Genomic DNA, 23,807 nt, shown 5'->3' with positions numbered 1-23,807 from the left:
TATACAGAGAATAAAAGATTGTTTTTAGGATCTTTTTTCTTAACTTTTGATCAATTGAAATATAAATATACATAATAATACAATTTTTGCATATTATCAATTAAAAATGCATTTGAAAAAGAGACTGGGAGCAGATTTGAGACTCCCTAAACAAAGTCGATTTGAAGATATAACAGATACATTTGTTGTTAGGAAATTTATTACTAATATTTATATAAAATTACAAGAGACTGCGAAGAAAAAATCTTTATATCAATCAAAAATGTGATGGGAGAAAAACTTGTATGTACAAATTCAGGAGGAGATTTGGTCGAAATTATGTTATGAAAATGTTACAAATACAGTAAATGCTTGATTTGAATGGTTCAATATATCCTTCATCAACTATATTATACTCCACATAAGTTAAATGGGCTTAATCCTAATTATTCAAATAAGTGTTTTCGATGTGTGAAAGAAACAGGGCCTTTTTTGCATTCAGTGTGGTCTTGTGGAAAAAAGTGGGAAGGTTTTGGAATGAACTGAGTTTATTATCAGGGCAAATTTGGAAGATAAAGATACCAAAGGATCCAAGAATATTTTCACTTGGAGATATTTATGAAAAGGATATAAAATTGAAATTGGACAAATACCAAGAAATATTTGTAACTATTGCAATAGCAACTGCAAAGAAATGTATAACAATATTATGGAAAGATGGCAGAGAAGTGTTATTAAGTAGATGGTAGAATGAGATGCGAAATTGTAGTCCTTTGGGAAAAAATTACGTACAGTTTAAGGAATCGAGTCGAAAGTTCTTGTAATATTTGGAAACAATATATGGATTTCACAGATAATTTCTCATCCACCTCTTCTATCTTATCCACTCCCCTTAATTAGTAATTTTTAATAACAATGTTTATGCTAATTGTATATTAAATGGTAGGTGTTTCTTTCCATTTCTTATTTTGGGTGGGACGGGGGATGGTGAGAAAAATTTTTTTTTTGTATAATTGGATATGGATATTTGATTAATGTTTTATTTGTTTTTTTCCCTTAATGATGCAAACAATGAAATAAAATTTAAAACAAGAGAGAAAGTGTTGAAGGAAAATGGGATACTTTCCTTTTATGGCCATGGCATGTGAGCAGTTAGGCTGTGGTGAACTGTATTGATGACTGGTTAAAAGAAATTCAGCTAAACCTTTTGCTTTGGCTTTGCCAGTATTGTGTGGAGGGCTACATGGAATTATTGGTGCTATATTTGTGAAAGGATGTGAAAAATATGGATGAAGTGCAGAAACTAGTGACTGAAATGGTATCATTGATGAGCTGGGGGAAGCTAGGTTTTTAACTTGCAGTGGAATAATTTGAGGAGAAATTTTAAAATCATGAAATGTATTGGGGATGATGAAAACAAACTTAACAGAGTTAAAGAATTATTGGCAGAACTCGAAATGGCATTCATTCATGAGTTGGAATGTACCACCCGATAAAGCGCGTTTAGCCTATTGCAATGCAAGCGACTCAGGTTTGAATCCCGCACTGTTCCCCCTTGTCTGCGTGGGTTTCCTCTGGGCACTCCAGTTTCCTCTCACCCTTCAGAAATGTGCAGGGAATGATGGTTAATTAGGGTATTTGAGAAGCATGGGCTTGTGGGCTGGAGCTTTACTTGAATAATTTTAACATACCGCACGGTTTAATAGCTGATCGGCTGTTACCGAGTTTGTATGTCTAAATTTATTTTTTAAAAGAAGCAGTTAAAGTAAATTCAGATGTAACTCTCAATAGAGAGTAGGGTAAGTTACTTGTGAGGCAGGATCCCAGGGGAAGAGCATGGAGTCGGCTGATCTGAGAGATCTGTCAACAGGTCAGCATGGGTACCTTGGGCTGGCTGCTCCTCTGTCGCATCCTTTTTGAACTATCCATCACCATGGGTCGTCATGAGAGAAACCTAATGAAGATTATCACAAGAGCAGAGAAATTAGGCAGAATTATTCCACGTAGGAGGTGTTGGAAGTAGAATCACCTGTGGTCGCTTTCAAATAGTAGTTCATATATTCGATATACAAAGCCGTTACAGTACCAGTGACCAGGGTTCGAATCCGGTGCTGTCTAAGGAGTTTGTACCTTTTCTCCATGTCTGTGTGGGTTTCCTCCCATCTTCAAAACGTACGGGAGGTGTAGGTTAATTGAGCAGTACAGGCTCGTGAGCCAGAAAGGCCTGACCATGCTGTATGTCTAAATTTTAAAAACATTAAAAAGGTCTGGAGAGTGGGAGAATGGGAGCTCTTTCAGAAACTGTTTTTGATACTCCACTGATGCCAGTTGTTAAACTTTGAATAGTCTTTTCAACCTTGTACTCAAAATTTTAGTTTTAAAATGTATTTGTAGTAAACAAATATTAATGGTTTCCATTGGTTTCCCAGTCCGCACCAGTTATCCTCCTCAAGGAGGGGACAGACACTTCTCAAGGGACCCCACAGCTGGTCAGTAACATTAATGCCTGCCAGGTTATCGCTGAGGCCATTCGAACCACACTGGGACCACGTGGGATGGACAAACTGATCGTGGATGATAGAGGTAAAGGCATTGATCACTTTGTTCTGACATTTCTGTCTCCACAAATCTGTAAAGATGCTGAGGAACTGTTCCAGATTGCTTCATTTGATGGTATTTAAATATCTCTATATCGTTGTAATGTTTAATGCCACCAAATAGGCCAGGGCCATCAATAGTCTATCAACTGGTTCATGGTCTACATTGTGGTTTGAGATCATTACTGTCATTAGAAAAGGTGGTACTGTTCCCAAAAAAGTCCCAGACATTTACTTTACAATGGAACGTGGCCCAAATATAATTCAAACTAGCCCAGTCTAGAGTGTTGATGCCAATTCTGCTTGTTGTCTTGCCCAGTAACTTCTGACTTGATAAGGTGCCTGATGTGCATTGAACAATTGGCAGGAGTTCTGTGAGTTATTGTTGTGTACATCATGTTCCCCATTTTCAGGGTTTACAGCTTGGACCACATTAGCCCTTCAGCCCACGATGTTGTGCTGACCTACAGTATATAAACCTACTCCACAATCTACCCTTCTCTCCCTCACACCCATAACCCTCTATTTTTCTTCCATCCATGCACCTGTCTAAGTGTCTTTTGAATGTACCTATTGTACCAGCCTCCTCCACCACCCCTGACAATGCATTCTAGGCACCTACAACTCTCTGAGTAACAAAAATTTGCTTTAGCAAAACATTTTTCTACTCACCTTATACAGATGTCCTCTGGTATTAGCTATTGTTGCCTCAAGAAAAGAGCACCTGTTTGCTCACAATAGAAGACCATATGACATAGGCTCAGAAACAGACTATTTTGCCCGTCCATTTAATCATGAGCTGATCCATTTTCCCACTCAGCCTCCGTGCCCAGCCTTCTCCCCATAACCTTTGATGCCCTGGCTAATCAAGAACAAACCTATCAACCTCTGCATTCAACAATAGCCTGGCCTCCACAACTGGCTGTGGCAATGAATTCCAGAGACTCACCACCCTCTGGCAAAAGAGATTCCACACATCTCTGTTTTTGAGCAGACACCCTTCAATCCTCAAATTGTGCCCTCTTGTCCTAGACTCTCCCACCGTGGGAAACAACCTTTCTACATCTACTCTGTCCGTGCCTTTCAACATTCAAAATGTTTCAATGAGATTCAAACCTCATTCTAAATTCTAACGAGTATAAATCAAGAGCTGTCAAATGCTCCTCATATGATAATCCACTCTATGCTCTTCTCACGTGATCCCCAATTTAACTACCCATTTTTTTTTAAAAGGGAAAGCTACCATTTCAAACGATGGAGCCACCATCTTGAAGCTACTTGACGTTGTTCACCCAGCTGCTAAGACTCTTGTAGACATCGCAAAATCACAAGATGCTGAGGTAAAGCAAACCACTCTTCCCCTTGGGTGGCATCACAAATTGTCCTTGAGTGTTTGATCATTATAGTTTAAAATGTGCGCATTTGTAACATTATTACGTTGACTTCCTGTGTTTTCAGGTGGGCGATGGGACCACTTCAGTTACCCTCTTGGCTGCAGAATTCCTCAGACAGATCAAACCATACGTTGAAGAGGGGCTTCACCCCCAGATTATTATCCGATCTTTTCGTACAGCAACCCAGCTGGTAATAGGCCTTTTCAATAATTTTATAATGTCCTGGTAAGGGTTTAGTAGAGATGGGCAAAGTTTTATATAGTTTCAACATGACTTGCCAATTTGTAAACTCAATGCCCCCACTGATGAAGGCAAGAATATTGTATTCCTTCTTGTCAATCTCTTCACGTGTGTGTTGCTGGTTTCAGGGAGTTATGGACACACTTGAGCATCTCTTTTTATATCAGTGCTCCTAAGGGTTCTGTCGTTTACTGTATTCTTTGTTCTTACATTTGACTTCCCAAAGTATGGGGCACTGTTCACTTTTCAAGGACCCGCCCTGTAGAATTCCCTCCTTATTAAATGTGCCTTTCATTAACAAATCCACTTGAAAGGACCAACCATTTCTCAATCCCTCGTGTTACTTTCCTTGGTGTTGATCTTTATTTGTTAGTGCCTTCTGAGATTTTGCTTCAGATACTTTACCACCTTGAAGGTGCACATAGTGAAACCAGAGGTTTGCTGACATTATTTTAGATTGGCGGTGACGTACATTTCCACCAAGATCCATGACTTTGAAAGAACAATATGGCAGCTCTTTTGGTGTTAATATTTGACGCCAACATCACTGAACAGATTACATGCTCACTATCACCTTGCTGCTTATCCCAACTTGTGTGCAAGTTGTTTTATAACTTCATTACTATGGCTGCACACTGTTCTGGAATGTCCCAAGGGTATAAAAGGTGCACTAGAACTGTTAAGACTTTTTAACCCCCCCACCCTCCCCCAACCTACACATAGCAAAAGGGTTATTTATTAACTTTGACAGCAGGAAAGCCTTGGGATTATTTTTAGTTTAACCCCGTACATGATTTTAATCTTTGTTTTCTGGAACAGGCTGTGGAAAAAATTAAATCCATTGCGGTAACTGTGAAAAAAGACAACAAGGAGTAAGTGTTCTTGTCTCAGAATTTAAATCTGCAGTAACAAAGTTCAAATATATGTTCAAGTTTATTATTGTCGATTGTTTATTATTGTCTGGTCCTTGGTGCAAAACATGCAGACACACAACCAGGCATATCACATATACAAATAATACATATCCAGTACCTATGTACCTATATATATATAAATTTTCTTTTCTATTTATTTATTTTTAATGGTTAAATAGAGACTTGGAGGGTTTACATGAGCAATTTATCAGTCATTTGACATTCTCACTGCCCATGTGGTGCTGGCTCTGAGGCACCTATATATCTCTCCAGGTGGGAGCAGTGTGCAGGGTTGAAGCGGTCCTCAACAATTTTGCGAGCCCTCTTCAAACAACGATCCCAGTAGATTATGTCCGTGGGGGGGGGGGGGGGGGGGAGTGCCATGAATATATAGTATTTACAATGAGAAATGAAATTGGTAATATTGTATGCCACAGAATGGCTTTGAGAAATATTACATCAATCACTGTATTGGAACTGGTCCCACTTGAGAAAAGTAAGCTGAGGGTGACCTAATAGAGGTCTTCAAAATGATCAGAGGGTTTCATGAAATGGATACGCAATACGCTTCAATTTGTGAGGAAGAGCGAAATGAGGATTCATCAATCACCAGAAATCCAGGAGAGAATTCCTAACCAGAAGAGTGGTGAGAATGTGGAATTCACTTCCACGGGCAGGGAGGGCGTAGTGGAGAACCATTTAACTGAGATTTGTCAAGTATGTGGATGGAGGAAATAGATTAGATTGAGTCACGATTGGAAGAGGCTTGATGTGGTAGAAACCTTGGCCTATTTCCAGGCTCTGCATCCTATGTAATTCTTTGTTGCCAGGATACGGGAAACATTGAATTGGCTGCAGTTTAGAAGGGCAAATGGTGAGTGGAATGTACTAAGTTTATGAGGAATTTCATCCAAGTAATTAGGAAGGATCTGTCCAAGGAGCCAGTGGATTGAAAGGGAATTTAAAGTCATTTTCCACCTTTGTTGGAAGTGTGGAACGATGGAGACAGAATCTCATCACATTTGGAAAAATCTTGGGCATAACTTTCCAGAATATTAACTGGGTGTCAGATTAGGCTAGAGTGAAACAAGAAAGTCTGCAGATGCTGTTTTCGGAGGCAACAATTTATCACGTTTCAGGCCTTAGCCCTTTGTTGGGGCAGTTTTTGAAGATTCTCCTGTGTCATAAATATTTTATGATTTCTGTAGGATGTTGGTGAGGTGATGCACCGCATCCTTCCATTTGTGCCACGTTATTCATTTGATGGAGGCATTTAATGTTTGTGGTACTGGATGGAGGGGCTGTTTGTCATACACAAATGTGCTGGAGAAACCCAGCAGGTCACACCGCATCTACAGGAAGTAAAAGACAGCCGATGTTTTGGACCTGAGCCCTTTGTCAAGAATAAGAAAAAAACAAGCAGATGATAAAAGGAGGTGGGGGTGGGGGGCACAAGCTAACAGGTAAGAAGGTCACAGGTGGGAGGGTGGAAGAGAAAGAAGCTGAGAAGTGATGGGGAGGGGCTAAAAGGAAGGGGAGCTGGAGGAAAGGAGACAGCGATAAGGGAAAAGAGAGACAGGGGAGGGATTAATAAATTGGAGAACTCATTATTGTTGTGTGGTTGGAGACTGCCAAACCTCCCTCACCTTTTTATTCAGATGTTTTCCTGTTTTTCCTTTTCCCTGACTAAAGGCCCAGGGCTGAAACGTTGGTTACCCTTTACTTTCCTATGAATGGGGCGTGACCTGCTGATTTTCTCCAGCATGTTCGTGTGTTGCTCTTGACTGCAGCAACTGGAGATTTGCTTGTTTAACTACATTAGGCTGCGGGTCAAGTGGGCAGCTTTGAAATTCTTTTGAACGAGTCAGATGCAGATAGGAACTTCTACCTGTTTTTAATTTTGGCCCTTTCAACATTTTTCTCTCTTATCCTGTGCCCACGCAGGCATCTTCGAGAACTTTTCGAGAAATGTGCTGCCACTGCCCTCAGTTCCAAGCTGATTGCTTTGCAGAAAGGGTTCTTCTCCAAGATGGTGGTGGATGCAGTCATGATGTTGGACGACCTCCTCCCGCTGAAAATGATTGGAATAAAGAAAGTCCAAGGAGGTGGTTTGGAGGTAAGTGTCCAACATTTATTCTATCTGCAGCTGTCTTGAGTTCATTGTTGTTTTGCCAAAGACCTGGTCTTCCGAGGGCCTGTAGATTTAGGGTTTTTACCAGTACATCACAAGCCCTTTCTCTGCCCGGTTGTTTCCTGATCGATTATGTTTTGTTCTTTATTCGGTTCTGCAAGGGTCTGTGGAATGCTGTGGTCTGTCAGCACTCTGTCCTCGTGGAAGCAGTCCCATGGGACACTGCAGGCTCGGCAATGAGAGAGATCAGCATTCAGTCATCCAATGTCAAATCAGTGAATTTAAATTGAGTAAAACACAAAGGTCTTCAGACACTGATTGTAGTAAAAACACTGAAATGCTTGAGGAACTCAGCATCCACAAGGGATAAAGATGTACTAATGATGTTTGTAGCGTGAGCCCTTCCTCAAAGTATGAGCAAAAAACACGCAGGGTCCTATGTTAAAAGGGAAGAGAGGGAGGGGGAGGAGGTCAGACCAACAGACAAAAGGTGTTAATTGGATTTGATAAGAGGACAGTGCCAACGGATTGAGGGGAGGGGTTTGTTTTTGGCTCTGAAAGGAGAAAGAGAAGAGGGAGAGAGAGAGAGCTACAGGAAAGGAGACAGAAAGATAGGTGGGCTAACAGAAACTGAGAAGGTGATGTTAGTGTTGACTGTTGGAGGGCGAGTTTAAATTCATTAGTTAAGATGGGGGTATCTCAGTTGCTGATGGACTTAAATGCATTAACACTTGAAAACCTTGAACTAGAATGCTGGACCATCAGATTGAAAGGTTTGCTTCTCATCTCTCCTTGCATGTTCTTTCTCTTAATCACAGGAATCCCAACTGATTGCTGGTGTGGCCTTCAAGAAAACATTCTCTTATGCTGGATTTGAAATGCAACCCAAGAAATACGAAAAGCTAAAGATAGCGCTGCTCAATGTGGAATTGGAGCTCAAAGCTGAGAAGGACAATGCGGAGGTCCGGGTGGACAATGTTGAGGTGAGTACATTTCAGGACCGTTCCATTCTGATTCCATTATGGGTGAGTGCAGAAAGTGGAGGGAACGTTAGCCTGGTTATCTGTCTTCTCATTGAGAACTGTTAACCTCCAGAGCAGCCATTCTCATTGGGGGGCATGGACTCAAATCAAAATGTTTTTTATGTCATCAGTCGGAGAGAAGTACGGAAGAAACCAACTAAACTTGACTGCTTCACAGGGAAGGAGGCCATAGCCAAAATAAAAGGTTGAGAATGGCTGCTCTAGAGAAGCCCAGTTCTGGATTGCAGATCTTCAGTATTAGAGTCAAGATGTAGTCTTGTGCTCTCAGCTATTCCTTACTCTCACTGTATTTCAATTCTACATCCCACATGGGTGCTGTCAGTCTGGGAGGTTAGATCCCTTGGCATGCAAGAGGAGGTAACCCACTGGATTGAAAACTGGCTCGTGGCAGTGGAGAGATGTTTTCAGATTAGAGGCCTGTCACAGTGGTGTTGCCTTAGGTCAATACTGGGCCCACTGTTATTCATCAGAATCAGAATTTATTTTAATAGACGTGTCGTGAAATTCTAATGTTTTGCGGCACTGGTATCATGAAAAATAGATTCCAAATAAATCATATTTCTGTAAATACACGGTTTTTAAAAAATAAATCCGTGCAGAAGAAGAGAAAGTGATGTTAGAGCCTGTGGTTCGTTGTCTGTTCAGAAATCTGATGGCAGAGAGGAGGAAGCTGTCCTTGTGCCTTTGGATGCTCATCTTTAGGCTCCTGTACCTCCTTCCTGATAGTAGCAGTGAGAAGAGGGCATGGCCTGGGCGGTGAGAATCTTTGAGGATAGAGACTGCTTCCTTGAGACACCACCTCTTGTAGATAAACATAGAAACATAGAAGATAAGAGCAGGAGTAGGTCATTCAACCCTTCGAGCCTGTTCCGCCATTCAACGAGATCATGGCTGATCTTAAAGTTCAGTACCCCGTCCCCGCCTTCTCTCCGTAACCTTTAATACCCTTATACTGAAGAAATAGATCTAATTCCCTCTTAAATATATTCAATGAACCTGCCTCTACTGCCCTCTGTGGCAATGAATTCCGCAGATTCACCACCCTCTGGGTAAAGAAATTCCTCCTCATCTCGGTCCTAAATTGTTTGCCTATTATCCTCGAACCATGGCCCCGGGTTCTGGATTTTCCCATCCTTGGAAACATCCCTTCCGCATCCATTCTGTCCAGTCCTGCCAGAATTTTGTAGGTCTCTATGAGATCCCCTCTCAATCTTCTAAACTCCAGCGAGTACAATCCCAATTTGCGCAAGCTTTCCTCATAAGTCATTCCTGCCATTCCAGGTCTCAGCCTGGTGAATCGCCTCTGCACTCCCTCCATTGCAAGAACATCCTTCCTTAGATAAGGTGACCAAAACTGCACACAATACTCCAGGTGGGGTCTCTCCAAGGCCCTGATCAGCTGCAGTAAGGTATCCTTGTTCCTAGACTCAAACCCTCTTGAAATGAAGGCCAACATACCATTTGCCTTTTTAACCACCTGCTGTACCTGCATGCTCGCCTTCAGAGACTGATGTACAAGTACCCCTAGGTCTCTCTGCACTTCCCCATCTCTTAATCTCTTAATGTCCTCGATGGAGACTGGTGCCTGTGATGACGCTGACCATGTTCACAACTCTCTGGCTTTTTCCTGTCCTGTGCATTGGCACCTCCGTACCAGACTGTGATCTGTCCAGTCAGAATGCTCTCCACGGTACACCTGTAGAAATTTGCAGGTCTTTGGTGACATTTGAAGGGTGATCTTGTGGAAGTTTATAAAATCATTAGGGCCTATATAAAGTGAATGCACCAGTCTTTTTCCCTGGGGTAGATGATTCTAGAACTAGGGGACATAGATTTAAGATAAGAGGGTAAGATTTAGAACAGAGAACTGCAGCACAGTACAGGCCCTTCAGCTCATTGCATTGTGCTAACCAAAGAGTTGGTCAGATTTAAGAGGGAGCTGAGAGGTGTTTTTCACCCAGAGAGAGGGTGATCTGTTTTTGGAACTGGCTGTGAGTGAAAACTGTAGAAATGGATACAATTATAATGTTCAAATGGACATTGATGATTATAGAACATTCCAGCAAAGAACAGGATGTGCTGAGCCGACTCAACAAATTAAACCTTCCCTAATTTATATCCCTAGCCCTCTATTTTTCTGACCTTCATTTGCCTATCTAAGAGTCTTTTAAAAGTCTCCATTGACCAGCCTCCACCACCACCCCTGGCAATGCATTCCAAGTGTCCACTACTCTCAGTTTAAAAAAAAACTTAGCCTTGCCATCTCTCCTAAACTTTGATCCCTCACCTTGTACAGACATTCTCTGGTGTTTTCTACTCTCACCCAGGGAAAAAGGTGCTGGCTGACTGCCCACCCCACCTGTGCCTCTTATAACTTGTAGGCCTCTATTAAGTTGCATCTTGTACTTATTCACTTCAAAGAGAAGTTAACCTTTCCTTATTAGACAGGTTCTTCAATCAAGACGTCATTCTGGTAAATCTCCTCTGTACTTGCTCCATAGCTTCCACATCCTTCCTGTAATGAAGTGACCACAACTGAACACAACATTCCAAATGCTCTCTAACCAGAGTTTTCTAGAGCTTCAACATTACCTCACGACATTCCCCTGACTAATGAAGGCCAGCATACCATAATTCTTTTTACTACCCTATCAACCTGTGTCGCAACCATGAAAGAGAACTATGGCTTTGGGCCCCAAGATCCCTCTGTTCCCCCACACAGTTAATCATGTTCTCTTCCTTCATGTTTGATCGATCAAAGTGCATCACTTCAAACTTATCCAGATTGAACTCCATCTGCCACTTTCCCACCCAATTCTGCACTCGATTTCTCCACCAATTTCCACCCGATGCTGTTAAAATCAAATCACAATATATTAATAGCAAATGACCACGTAAAGGTTTAAATTTTTTTTGCATGTTTTTAAAATAAATCACCATCAGCTCCTGTGACATGTTTAAAGCCTGTTCAGAGCCAACTGCAGTTGGACTGGGTAGATGGACCCCACAAGGGGGCGCTGAGACTTGGCTGATAACTAACAGGCCCTGCGCGAGATTGCGTCGCAGCCGGTGGGAAGATGGCGGTGGTGTTGAGACTTTGTCGGCAGGGTTTGGAATTTAGACCCACTATATAGGTGGTTTTAAGGTGAAATTTTAAAGTTTCACAGATTGTCTTGTGCCACGGCATATACAGTTAAATAAATACTTTCCCTACCCACTCCTGCAGTACTCTGAAGCCCACGGGATGTGAGAAGAAGTGTTTGAATCAAGTCTGCATCAGTCTTCCTTTCTTTCGCCACAAGTTTTTGAGTTTACAGCAGTGGCTCCTTGTGATGCATCCAATACTGACAGTTAGTTGTGTGAAGCCTGTAAAACTGGGTTCAAATTTAGGAGTAAAACACAAAAGTCTACAAGCACGGAGATCGAAGTAAAAACACAATCCTGGTGAAACTCTTAACAGGTCGACCAGTGTACTTTATATTAGGAACATAAAGATACATAACCAACTTTTTGGGAGGCTTGCCCTGGATTTGAAATAAAACTAAAGAGTGCTGGAGATAATCAACAATGTGGAGAGAGAAATAGAGTTTATATGTCGGTTCGATAACAGCTCATCAACAGAGATGGTCCCCATGAACTGTCTTTAGAACCATAACTGTCTTTAGAACCATAGAATGCTACAGCACAGGCCCTTTGGTCCATCTAGTCTGTGTCAAACTATTATTCTGCGTTGTCCTATTGAGTTGCACCCAGACCATATCCCTCCATGCCCCTCCCATCCATATACCGATCCAGTCTTATCTTAAATGTAAAAACCAAACTTGTGTTCACCACTTCAGCTGGCAGCTCATTCCACACTCCCACCACGCCCTTTAAACATTTCACCTTTCACCCTTAGTCCTAGTCTCACCTACCCTCAGTGGAAAAAGCCTGCATGCATTTACTCTATCCCTCTCATAATTTTAAATTCCTCAATCAAATCTCCCCTCCTTCCTTCTTCTACACTCCAGGGAATAAGATCCTAACCTATTTAATCTTTCCCTGTAATTCAGTTCTTGAAATTCGGGCAACATCCAAGTACATCTTCTCTGCACTTTTTCAATCATTGATATTCTCCTTGTACTTGGAGTATTAGTGCAAAACCAAATTTGATCTCAACAAAGTCTTGTACCACTTCACTATAGCATGCCAACTCCTATATTCAGTACTTTGACTTATGAAGACCAATCTGCCAAAAACTCTCTTCACAACCCCATGTATCTATGAGGCCACTTTCAGGGAAATATGGACCTGTCTTCCCAGATTCCTTTGTTCCTCCGCACTCCTCAGTGCTCTACCATTTACTGTGTATCTCCTACTTTGGTGTGTCCTAGCAAAGTGCAACACCTCCCCCTTGTCTGCATTAAATTCCATCTGTTGTTTTTCAGCCCATTTTTCCAGCTGGTCCAGATCCCTCTGCGAGCTTTGAAAACCTTCCTTATTTTCCACTACAGCTCTGTCCTTTGTATTATCTGCAAAGTTGCTGATCCATTTATCCAATTGATCATATTATCCAGATGCTTGATATAGATGACAAACAGCAGTGGATCCAGCACAGATCCATTGAGGCCCACCACTAGTCACAGGCCTCCTGTTAGAGTGGCAATCATCCACTACTACTCTTTAGCTTCTTCCCAAAAAGCCAATGTCTGATCCAGTTCACTACCTCACCATGAATGCTAAGTGAGTGAACCTTCTTGACCAACCTTCCATGGGGGAATCTTGTCAAAAGCCTTTCTTAAGTCCCTGTAGACATATCCACAGCCTTTCCTTCATCAACTTTCCTAGTAACCTCCTCGAAAAGCTCTATAAGATTGGTTAAACTCGATCTTTCACATACAAGGCCATGTTGACTATTCCTAATCAATCCCTGTCTATACAAATACTCGTATATCCGATCTCTTATAATCCCTTCCAGTAATTACCCATGACTGATGTCAGGCACACTGGCCTATAATTTCCCAAATCATGTGGGTCCTTTTGTACCTGCTAACAATTTTCAGCATCTGGTAATGAATAACAATTGTCTTAGTGTATTTCACTCCCCACAGCAGTGTTCAACCTGATTCCACTCTTGATCTCGCTATTAATTATTTTTTTTCCTGTTTCTAGGACTATCAAGCCATTGTTGATGCAGAATGGAATATTCTTTATGACAAGCTCGAGAAGATCTACCAGTCTGGAGCTAAGGTCGTGCTCTCGAAGCTCCCCATAGGAGATGTGGCGACCCAGTACTTTGCAGATCGGGACCTGTTTTGTGCTGGCAGGGTCCCAGAGGAGGATCTAAAGCGGACCATGATGGTCAGTGATGAAACGTTTGAATGGAACTGAGCTGTCTGAAGTGTTTACACAATGTAACTTTGCTGTTTGATAGATGGGGGGGATGGGATTTGCTCCTGTCACCAGTCTCTCTAACTTTGAACCTCATGGCTGGTCATTATATTAGGGCCTGTTCAATCTGTCACCAATAGATAGTCGCTCGTCTCCAGGAAACATTGAATAAAAGGCTAAAAGCAAAAAGTACTCACACACTCTGGAAATCTGAAAACAAATCAGAGAACGATGGGTCAGGCAGCATCTACAGAGGATAGAATGACATTTCAGGTCAATGATCTTTCTTTCAATTGAGGAGGAAGTGGCACAATATCTGGTGAAATTTAGATGCAAGGCCGCAGGCTGCCTGATCATGGAACCTCTAATGCTTCTTTATATATTGCTAATAAAATTGTGTGGGTGTCAGTGAAATTGGTTTGTAGTTCAATCGGCTTTGAGTTTGAGTTATGTGAGGGAAAAGGGTTTTCTTGCTTTATATTTTCCAAGTTTCTAACTCTAGCCACTCTTTGTTCACCCGTAACACTTATCATAGAGATTGGTTGACTCTTGGACTTCACAGCCATTGAAATGGAGCTTAACCTGTGTCTGGTCCTCAACAGCAGCCAGTTGTACTTCAGGGTGAGTTTGTGGCAGAACCCATCATCTTTTCCACCATCTGTGCAGCCCCTGCCACAAGCCTGATGCTGTTCACGGCACAGCATGAAGAATCCTCTCTGGTCCACGGACCTATGTATGTGATGGGATGAATAGTCAAAACTGCTTGCTTTTAATAAAACGGGTACACGTGTGGAGTCTCTGCAAACAACTTTGTGTGCTTTTTCCTTCCTGTCTTTTAGGCCTGCGGTGGATCCATTCAGATCAGTGTTAATGCCATGACAGAGGATGTGTTGGGACAGTGTGAGCATTTTGAGGAGGTCCAGGTTGGAAGTGAAAGGTAACCAAGAACTAATTGTCTTATAGACCAGAATCGACTTGTTGGTTGATACCTGGAATCACTCTGGGTTCACCATGTGTTTACCAGCAGCAGTTCTGGAATGGTCTTAGTGTACAAACCAAAAAAAATAGACCTGACTGAGTCCATGCACTGGCAGGACAATAACACATAACTTGCAGTACAACTCCGATTATCCGAAATGGTTGTGACCGGGCCTACTTCAGATAAACAGTTTTTTTGGAGAATTGGTCTTTATTTTTTTTTAAATCCAGCCCAGTAGCAACAGCAAATCACTTGTAATTGTGTTTAAACACCAATAAACAACAAGGGAAGGCTTTTTATAAGCATTAAAATAATGTTTAATTCTCACCCAAAAAAAGTGCTGGCCACGGCCGATCACCGATACTTCCCCACCGAGGGTCCAGCTCGTGCTGGGAACCCGAGGGTCCCGCTGCTGCCGGAGCCCAATGTCCCTGGTTAGTTCAGCTCCGAAAGTTTCAGATAAATAAGGATTTCTGATTTGTTTTGGATACCCTCATTTTCAAATTTCGGAGAATCCGATTTCGGAGAATCCGAGATGTATTATATTTCCCACTTCTATAGTGACAAAAGGCAAAGGAGGAAAAACCCAACCCACCAATTTTCCCCTGCAGCCGCTGCAACCGTGTGTGCCTGTCCCGCATCGGACTTGTCAGCCACAAACGAGCCTGCAGCTGACGTGGACTTTTACCCCCTCCATAAATCTTCGTCCGCGAAGCCAAGCCAAAGAAGTGAGGCGATTCATAACTCTTGGGACTATCGCTTCTTTGAGTTCATAATGATCTAGATTCATAAAAGCCCTGCCAAGTGGTTACATTTGGAAATAATGCCACATCAGAGTGGACAATAGAATTAGCAGAAGAATGAATTAGACATGACATACAACTGGTTAAAACAGGGCAAATAACCTCATATGGGGCCGATTAAAGATCTGAGACAGACACTGTCTGAATTTTACCAACTAGTGCAGATAAATCATAAGGAGCAGAAATCAGCCATTCACCGCATCAAGTCTTCCCTACCATTCCAACATGAGTTGATCCATTTCCCCACTCATAACCTCTGATGCCCTGACTAATCAAGAACCTATCAATCTCACCCAATGACCCGGCCTCCACAACTGCCTGTGGCAACAAATTCCACAGCTTCACCGCCCTCTGGCTGAAGAAATTCCTCCGCATCTCTGTTCTAAGTGGATGCCCTTCAATCTTGAAGTTGTGCCCTCTTGTCCTAGACTCTCCCACCGAGGGAAAGAATCTTTCTACATTTAAAAAGTTTCAATGAGTTCCCCTCTCATTCTCCTAAATTCCAACGAGTACAGGCCAAGAGCTGTTAAATGTTCCTCATATGATAACCCTTTCATTCCCAGAATCATCCTAGTGAACCTCCTCTGAACCCTCTCCAATGTCAGCATATCCTTTCTTAAATGAGGAGCCCAGAACTGCTCACAATACCCCAAGTGAGGTTTCACCAGTGCCTTATAAAGTCTCAACATCACCGCCGTGCTCTTGTTTTTTATTCCTCTTGAAATGAACCAAATAGAGAATTACAGTGTGTTCCAGAATTCAGTAACACGCTGGCTGAAAGATTTCTTCTTGGATCTCCTCTGAGCCGCCTTCCTCTCATCTATCACTGTGCAATAATAGATTTATATGCCTCTCAGGAAGTGAATCCTTGGGGGACATGGAGCGATCCAGTGAAGGTAAAGGCAGTGAAACTATTGAACCGAGAGGTGCAGCTTTGTAAAGAGCATTAGCGTTTCTCCCTGAATGAGTTACCATGCTCTTGTGTTGCTGCAGATCTTCTGTGGTGTAAACATTTGCTTATTTTGGAGCTCTCTAATGGACACTTTAACCTCTCTCCTCCACCCCAAGGTACAATTTCTTCACTGGGTGCCCCAAGGCCAAGACTTGCACGATCATCCTTCGAGGTGGTTCGGAGCAGTTTATGGATGAGACTGAGCGCTCCCTACATGATGCAATAATGATCGTAAGGCGGGCCATCAAGGTGAGACCTTAAAAATAACATCCCAGAGAATCATACAGCAAAGAGCAGACCCTTCAGCCCAATTCCCTAGTGCTGACCACATTAGAATTCTGGAGTGGACCCATTTGCCTGAATTTGGTCTATATCTTTGTCACCTCTTCCTGTCCATAAACCTGTAATGAGAGGAGATTTAATAGAGATCTATAAGATTATGAGGGGCATAGATAGGATGGACGGCCAGCACCCTGGGGCAACAACAGCAAACACGAGAGAGCATCGGTTTCAGGTGAGTGGAGGAAAGTTTAGAGGAGATGTCAGGGAGTGCTGGATGCCTGGAATATATTGCTGGGGGCAGGTAGTCGAGGCTGGAACAATAGAGGCCTTTAACAGACGTGGATGTAAGAAAATAGAGGGCTATGGGTGTGAGAGGGGGAAGGGTATGATTGTTGTGGTGTAGGTTAACATTTGTCAACACAACATCGTGGGATGAAGGGCCACTACTGTGTTGGAATGTTCTGTGTTCTATCCAAATGTCTTTTGGACATTGTTATTTTTTACTGCTTCTACAATTTTCTCATATGGACCACCCTCTGTTTCCTCTCAAGTCCCTGGAAGGTTTTTCCATGTTCAACTTAAATCTATAGCCTCTAGTTCTAGAATCATGGAATCTGGTTATTCCATGTGGAACTGATTAGGGATGGTCAGCATGGCTTTGTGCATGGTAGGTAGTGTTCAACAAATCTTAATACAGTCTTTTGAGGAGGTTACCAGTAAAGTTGATGAAGGAAAGGCTGTGGATGTTGTTTACATTGTCTTTAGTAAGGCCTTTGACAAGGTCCCACATGGGAGGTTAGTCAGGAAGGTTCAGACACTGGGTATTCATGGTGAAGTAGTGAACTGGATTGGACAATGGCTGAACAGGTGAAGGGAAGGAGTGAACTGGATTGGACAATGGCTGAACAGGAGAAGGGAAGGAGTAGAGGTAGATGATTGCTTCTCAGACTGGATGCCTGGGATTAGAGATATGCCTCAGGGATCGGTACTGGGACCATTGTTGTTTGTCTTCCATATCAATGATCTAGATGATGATGTGGTCAATTGGATCAGCAAGTTTGCAGATGACACTAAGATTGGAGACGTTGTGGACAGTGAGGACGGTTTTCAAAATTTGCAGAGGGATCTGGACCAGCTGGAAAAATGGGCTGAAAAACAACAGATGGAATTAAATGCAGATAAATGTGAGGTGTTGCATTTTGGAAGGACAAACCAAGAAAGGACGTACATGGTGAATGGTCGGACACTGAGGAATGCAGTAGAACAGAGGGATCTGGGAATACACAATTCCCTGAAAGTGGCATCACAGGTGGATAGCGTTATAAGGAGAGCTTTTGGCTTTCATAAATCAAAGTATTGAGTATAGGAGTTGGGATGTTATGGTAAAGTTGTTTAAGACATTGGACCATTGTGTGCAGTTTTGGTCACCTAACTACAGGAAAGATACCAATAAGATAGAAAGAGTGCAGAGAAGATTTACCAGGATGTTCCCTGGATGTTGGGAACTGAGTTACAGGGAAAGGTTAAACAGGTTAAGACTTTATTCCCTGAAGTGTAGGAGAATGAGGAGAGATTTGATCGAGGAATTTAAAATTATGAGGGGACAGACAGAGTAAATGTAGGTCGGCTTTTTCCACTAAGGGTAGATGGGATACAAACCAGAGGACATGGGTTAAGGGTGAAAGGGGAAAAGTTGAGGGGGAACTTCTCACAGAGAAGTGAATGAGAGCTCAATATTAACATTTAAGAATTTGGACAGATACATGGATGGGAAGCCTGTGGAGGGCTATGGGATGGGTGCAGGTCAGTGGAACTAGGTTTTTAAAAAAAGGCTCGGCATAGACTCGAAGGGCTGAAGGGGCTGCTTCTGTGCTGTTCTTTTGTTCTATGGAGTAGCTTTCCTGATGCGTTAATCACGTCCCAAAACCAGATTGAGGAGAGGCTGGTACTGAAGTAACACTTTGATAGTGTATGAGATGTAACGACCTGCTGATACCGCTGGCATTGAGCCCTGATTTAGGTGCTTTTGGGCCCAGTAGAATCTGGCTGGGGCAGGGCCTACAGATTTCCTGTCTCCCCGTTCCTGATTGGCCCTGCAGGAGTTTCGGTCTGAGGACATGGTAGAAGTTGCTGCTTGGAGTTCCATTTTCAATATCAGCACCAAACAAGATTCCCTGGTGCTTGCTGCATCTTCCCCAAAAGGCCCGTCCATGTGTGTCTAATTGTAGGTAGATTCACAAATGTGCTGGAGAAAATTTGGCAGGTCACGCAGTGTTTTTATAGCAAAGACGTTTTGGTGGGCTCAGAACTGAAATTTTGGCTATTTTAAATTTAGCCAATACAGCAGGGCAACTGGCCCTGCCACCCATGAGCCAGTGCAGCCCATCTAAACCCTATACCACTTATTTTGAAAGATGGGAGGAAACTGGAGCCCTTGGGGAAAACCCTTGCAGACACAGGGAGAAGATACAAACTCCTTGCAGAGAGCGCTGGATTCGATCCCAGGTCACCAGTGCTGTCAGAGCATTGTGTTAACCAGTGAGGAACACTGCCTGACCTGCTGAGGGTCTCCTGTACTTTTATGTATGGTACTGGCCCAATCTAGGAAGTCGTCCTTGAATGAATAAAAAACCAGCATCATTACAATGATGGGTGGACCAACTCCTGCCTGTTCTTTTGACTGGCTCACTGCTCTGAGGTGTTGGTGCTGACACAGCGTGGAATGGCAAGATGTGCAAATCACGTGTCCTTCTTATTTTATCAGAATGACTCTGTGGTTGCCGGGGGAGGTGCTATTGAGATGGAAATCTCCAAGTATCTGCGGGACTACTCTCGAACCATCCCTGGCAAACCGCAGCTGCTGATCGGGGCGTACGCCAAGGCCCTGGAGGTGATCCCACGCCAGCTGTGTGACAACGCTGGGTTTGACGCCACCAACATCCTCAACAAGCTGCGGGCCAAACATGCTCAGGTAAGGGTGCGTCTCCGAGCTCCATTGTCATATATTGTCGCCAAGATTCGGAGAGGCGGAGATAGGGTGGACGGCCAGCACCTGTTTCCCAGGGCAGGATCAGCAAACACCAGAGGACTTGTGTAGAAAGTGAAGGGAGGGAAGTTTAGGGGAGACATCAGGGGTAAGAATTTTTTTAAAACACAGAGTTGTGGGGGCCTGGAATGGGTTGGTGGCAGAGGCTGAAACAATAGAGGCAGTTAAGAGACTCATGGATGCAGGAAAAATAGAGGATGACAGAATTGGGAGGGTTTAGTATTTTTTTTTAAGGACTATGGGTCGGCACAACATCATGGGCCGAAGGGCCTGTACTGTTCTGGAGTGTCCTGTGTGTTTATTACAGCGCACACTGCAGGTGCTACAAAGATAGGTGGAGGGTCAGGTGGTAAGGAGGAAACCGAGGCTGCAGGACAGATGAGGAGAGCGGGCAAGGAAGTGGCAAATAAAAAACAATGTTGGGACCTGTTCGGTCGTGCACTTTGGGAGAAGGAATAAAAGGACAGGCTATTATTAAATAAAAGGACAGGCTATTATTTGGATGGAGATAAAATTTGGAGGTGCAAAGGGACTTGGGAATCCGTGTGCCAGATTCTGAATAGTCGGGATGTCAAAGGTTATGGGGAAAGGCAGGAAAGTGAGACTGAGTGGGAGTATGGATCATAGAACACTACAGTATAGTACAGGTCCTTCAGCCCACAATGTTGTGCCGATCCATATATCCCTTCTACTCCTGAACGCAACCCCCCCCCCCCCCCACTAATGAATCCCAGCATCCCATAGGCCTTCTTAACTACCCTATCAACCTCTGCGGCAACCTTGAGGGATGTATGGATTGGGCCCCAAGGTCCCTTCTGTTTATCCACACCCTGAAGTAACCGACCATTAACCCTGGACTCAGCCTTCGGGTTTGTCCTTCCAAAATGCATCACCGCGCACACACATGAACCTCATATGCCACTTTCCGCCCAACTCTGCGTCCAGTCAACTTGCGATGAAGCAGACAAGATGGGCCGAATAGCCTACAGAGTGTGTGCAAGTAGGCCGGGCAGTGATGAAAGGAGTTAGGACTTCATTTTACAGCTGTAAAGACAATGGTAAAGCCGTATCTAGAGCATTACGCGGAGTGAAAGGAAGGAGGTCATGAAGCTGGAAAAGATGCAGAAAAGAGTTTACATTTAATATAAATTTAGACATACAGCATGGTAACAGGCCCTTCCAGCCCACAAGCCCGTGCTGCCAAATTACCCTCAATTGATCCCCGGTACATTTGAAGCGGTGGAAGGAAACAGAAGCCCCTGGAGAAATCCCACGCAGACATGGGGAGAACGAACAAACTCCGTACAGGCAGCGAGGGATTGAACCAGGGTCGCTGGTGCTAAAAGTGTCACCCTAGATTGTGGTCAATTGGATTAGTAAGTATGCGGATGATAGTAAGATAGATGGAGCTGTGGACAGTGAAGAAGGGTTTTAAAGCTTGTCGAGGGATTTCGGCCAGTGAGAAGATGGGCTGAAAGATGGCAGATGGAGTTTAATGCAGATAAGAGTGAGGCGTTACATATTGGTAGAGCTATTTGAAATAGGACATACATGGTTGAATAGTAGGGCACTGAGGAGTGCAGTAAAACAGGGATGTAGGAATAATGGTACATAATTCCCTGAAGGTGAAGTCACATGTGGATAGGGCGGGAAGAAAGCTTATGGTGTGTTGGCCTTTAAAAATCAGAACATTGAATGTAGGGTTAGGGATGTAATGTTAAAATTGTACAAGGCATTGGTGAGGCCAAATTTGGAGAGAGTGGAGAGAAGATTTACTAGAATGTGACTGGGGTTACATGGAAAGGTTAAATAAGTTAGGTCTTTATTCTTTGGAGAGTAGGTTGAGAGGGGATTTGATTGAGGTATTTAAAATTATTAGGGGTATAGATAGAGTTGACGTGGAGAGGCTTTTTCCTTTAAGAAAGGGGGCGATATGAAGGAGAGGACATAAGTTGAGAGGGGGCAAAAGTTTAGAGGAAACATGAGGGAAGACGTCCTTACTTAGCGAGTGGAGGGTGTGTGGAATGAGCTTCCATTCGAAGTGATGGAGGCAGGCTCGATATTAGCAGGTTGGATATGTATATGGATGGGAAAGGAATGGAGGGTTATAGGTTGAGTGTTGGTCAGTGGGATTAGATGGGAGAAAGTGTTTGGCATGGACTAGAAGGGCCAAGTTGGTCTGTTTCTATGCTATAATTGTTATTTTGGTTATATATGGTGTACTCTGGCTCAGGCCTGTAGCCTCATCTTGTGGAAGTAATCGGGCACAGAACTCTGGGGTAGGGGACTGATGCGTCCATAGTCTGGCAGGGGGAATGCACCATGAGGGGGAGAAAAGGGGTTATTGGAGAGGGGATAATTTGATGCAGCAATGCCTATTCTGAAGTTTGCCACTCTGTTCTCAGGGAGGAATGTGGTACGGAGTTGACGTGAACAACGAGGACATTGCGGATAACTTTGAGGCCTGTGTCTGGGAGCCGTCCGTGGTGAGGATCAATGCCCTGACTGCTGCGTCGGAGGCTGCCTGCCTGATCCTATCTGTCGATGAAACCATCAGGAACCCCCGCTCCACAGTGGATTCTTCGGCTGCATCCAAGGGCCGGGGCAGAGGCAAGCCCTTTGCCCACTGAGGCAGCCCATCCATTCCATTCCCTTGGCTTCCAGTTACCAGTGGAGTCAATACATGCAGGGGTATTGTCCTGCCTGAAACCTCTGGGCTTTGGCACATTGCAGACAAGATGCAGCTCCAGCCCTGAAGAAGAAGCAGCCCCTTTAGATCTATTTATTGATTTCATCTTTTTTTTATTTCTGACAGAAAGTTGTCTTAAGAAATAAAAGTTGCAGTTAGCATGTGATGGAAGTTTTGATGCTCTTTTATGTGGTCAGATCAGATACTATTTATTGTCATTTCATAATACAGAAATGTAATATTACACAAAATTCTCTTTAATATGCCATAGGGCAGATAAATATTCAACATTAGCATTGCCTGGCGCTAAGAGAAGCAAAAGAGTCACTGAGTATCTGTGGATTCACCTCCTGCAGCCGCACAGACTCCTGTCCGATCCATCGCAACCCAAGCTCCAGGTCCAAACTTCTGGCATGATGAGGAAGCCTTTGGGAGTCTTCCTTGCCCTCGGCGCCTTCTCGAATCCCAGTTCCGACCCCTGGTTCTCGTGAGCCCTGTCTCCAGCAGCCTGTGTGAGTCTTTTGACCTCTGTTGACCCTCACAGCAGAGGAACCGGTTATTCAGCCAAACTGGTCATAGAACCACATAACGGGCCAAATCAACGAAAATGTCCCATCTGCCTGGATTTGGCCCGTAAACCCATCCTATCCATGTATTCATCCACATTTCTAAAATGTTTCAATAATACCTGCCCAACCACCACCTCTGGCAACCTGTTCCATATAGGTGGGGGGGGGGGGGGAATCAAGTTACTTAAATCTCTTCCCACCCCCACCTTAGATCTATGTTCTCAGCTTGAATCCGTACACAGGACAACAGACTGCAATCCTCGAATCCTACAGCGCCTCATTCTGTAGCCATATCCTTCCAATTCCATGATTCAGTCCCCTGAAACACCATATCTGATTGCTTCAACCGCTCGTTGTGAGTTTCACACTCTCCAGTTAAGCCAGTGCTCACCCAAGATTCTGATTTGGATCCATTCCTTGAAGGCTATGCATGCCAAGATTTTGTCTGCAGTGAGGGAGAGGTCTGACCATGATCCTTCATGTCAATCCATGCACACCTCTAGCACCTTCAGAGGGAGATCATGTTGAACATCTGTAGAACATGGTGCCACAGAAACGCCCATCTCGTCAGTACCAAACTTATTCACAACCTCATCGACCTGAAACCAGACCAAATGATGGCCTCATTAGCAAAATTGGTGAGTTGCAACATCACCGACTCAACCTCGAGGTTGACTTTTGGGGCATGAGGCATTGAGTTTAAGAGCCGAGAGGTAATGATTCAGCTCTACAAAACTGGTTAGACCACACTTGGAGTACCTTGTCCAGTTCTGGTCACCTCATTAGGAAAGACATGGAGGGGTTGGAAAGGGGGCAGTG

General features: G+C 43.5%; 1 protein-coding gene across 1 annotated transcript in view; it reads left to right on the top strand.

The window, feature by feature from the left end:
• Positions 1-22,585, top strand: part of cct7 (chaperonin containing TCP1, subunit 7 (eta)) — a 36,126-nt gene extending 13,541 nt beyond the window's left edge. Inside the window, exons 2-12 of the mRNA XM_069923407.1 lie at positions 2,409-2,562; positions 3,810-3,916; positions 4,035-4,160; positions 5,030-5,082; positions 7,069-7,240; positions 8,074-8,238; positions 13,450-13,638; positions 14,508-14,605; positions 16,519-16,651; positions 19,449-19,655; positions 22,136-22,585. Of these exons, the coding sequence (XP_069779508.1) occupies positions 2,409-2,562; positions 3,810-3,916; positions 4,035-4,160; positions 5,030-5,082; positions 7,069-7,240; positions 8,074-8,238; positions 13,450-13,638; positions 14,508-14,605; positions 16,519-16,651; positions 19,449-19,655; positions 22,136-22,360 (1,629 nt within the window). The 3' untranslated portion in view covers positions 22,361-22,585. The remainder of the gene's footprint in view (positions 1-2,408; positions 2,563-3,809; positions 3,917-4,034; positions 4,161-5,029; positions 5,083-7,068; positions 7,241-8,073; positions 8,239-13,449; positions 13,639-14,507; positions 14,606-16,518; positions 16,652-19,448; positions 19,656-22,135) is intronic.
• Positions 22,586-23,807: the final 1,222 nt, after the last annotated feature.

This window comes from Narcine bancroftii, chromosome 3 (genome assembly GCF_036971445.1).
Source record: "Narcine bancroftii isolate sNarBan1 chromosome 3, sNarBan1.hap1, whole genome shotgun sequence".
NCBI classification, from domain to species: Eukaryota; Metazoa; Chordata; class Chondrichthyes; order Torpediniformes; family Narcinidae; genus Narcine; species Narcine bancroftii.
This window is presented reverse-complemented; position numbering and strand designations above follow the sequence as displayed.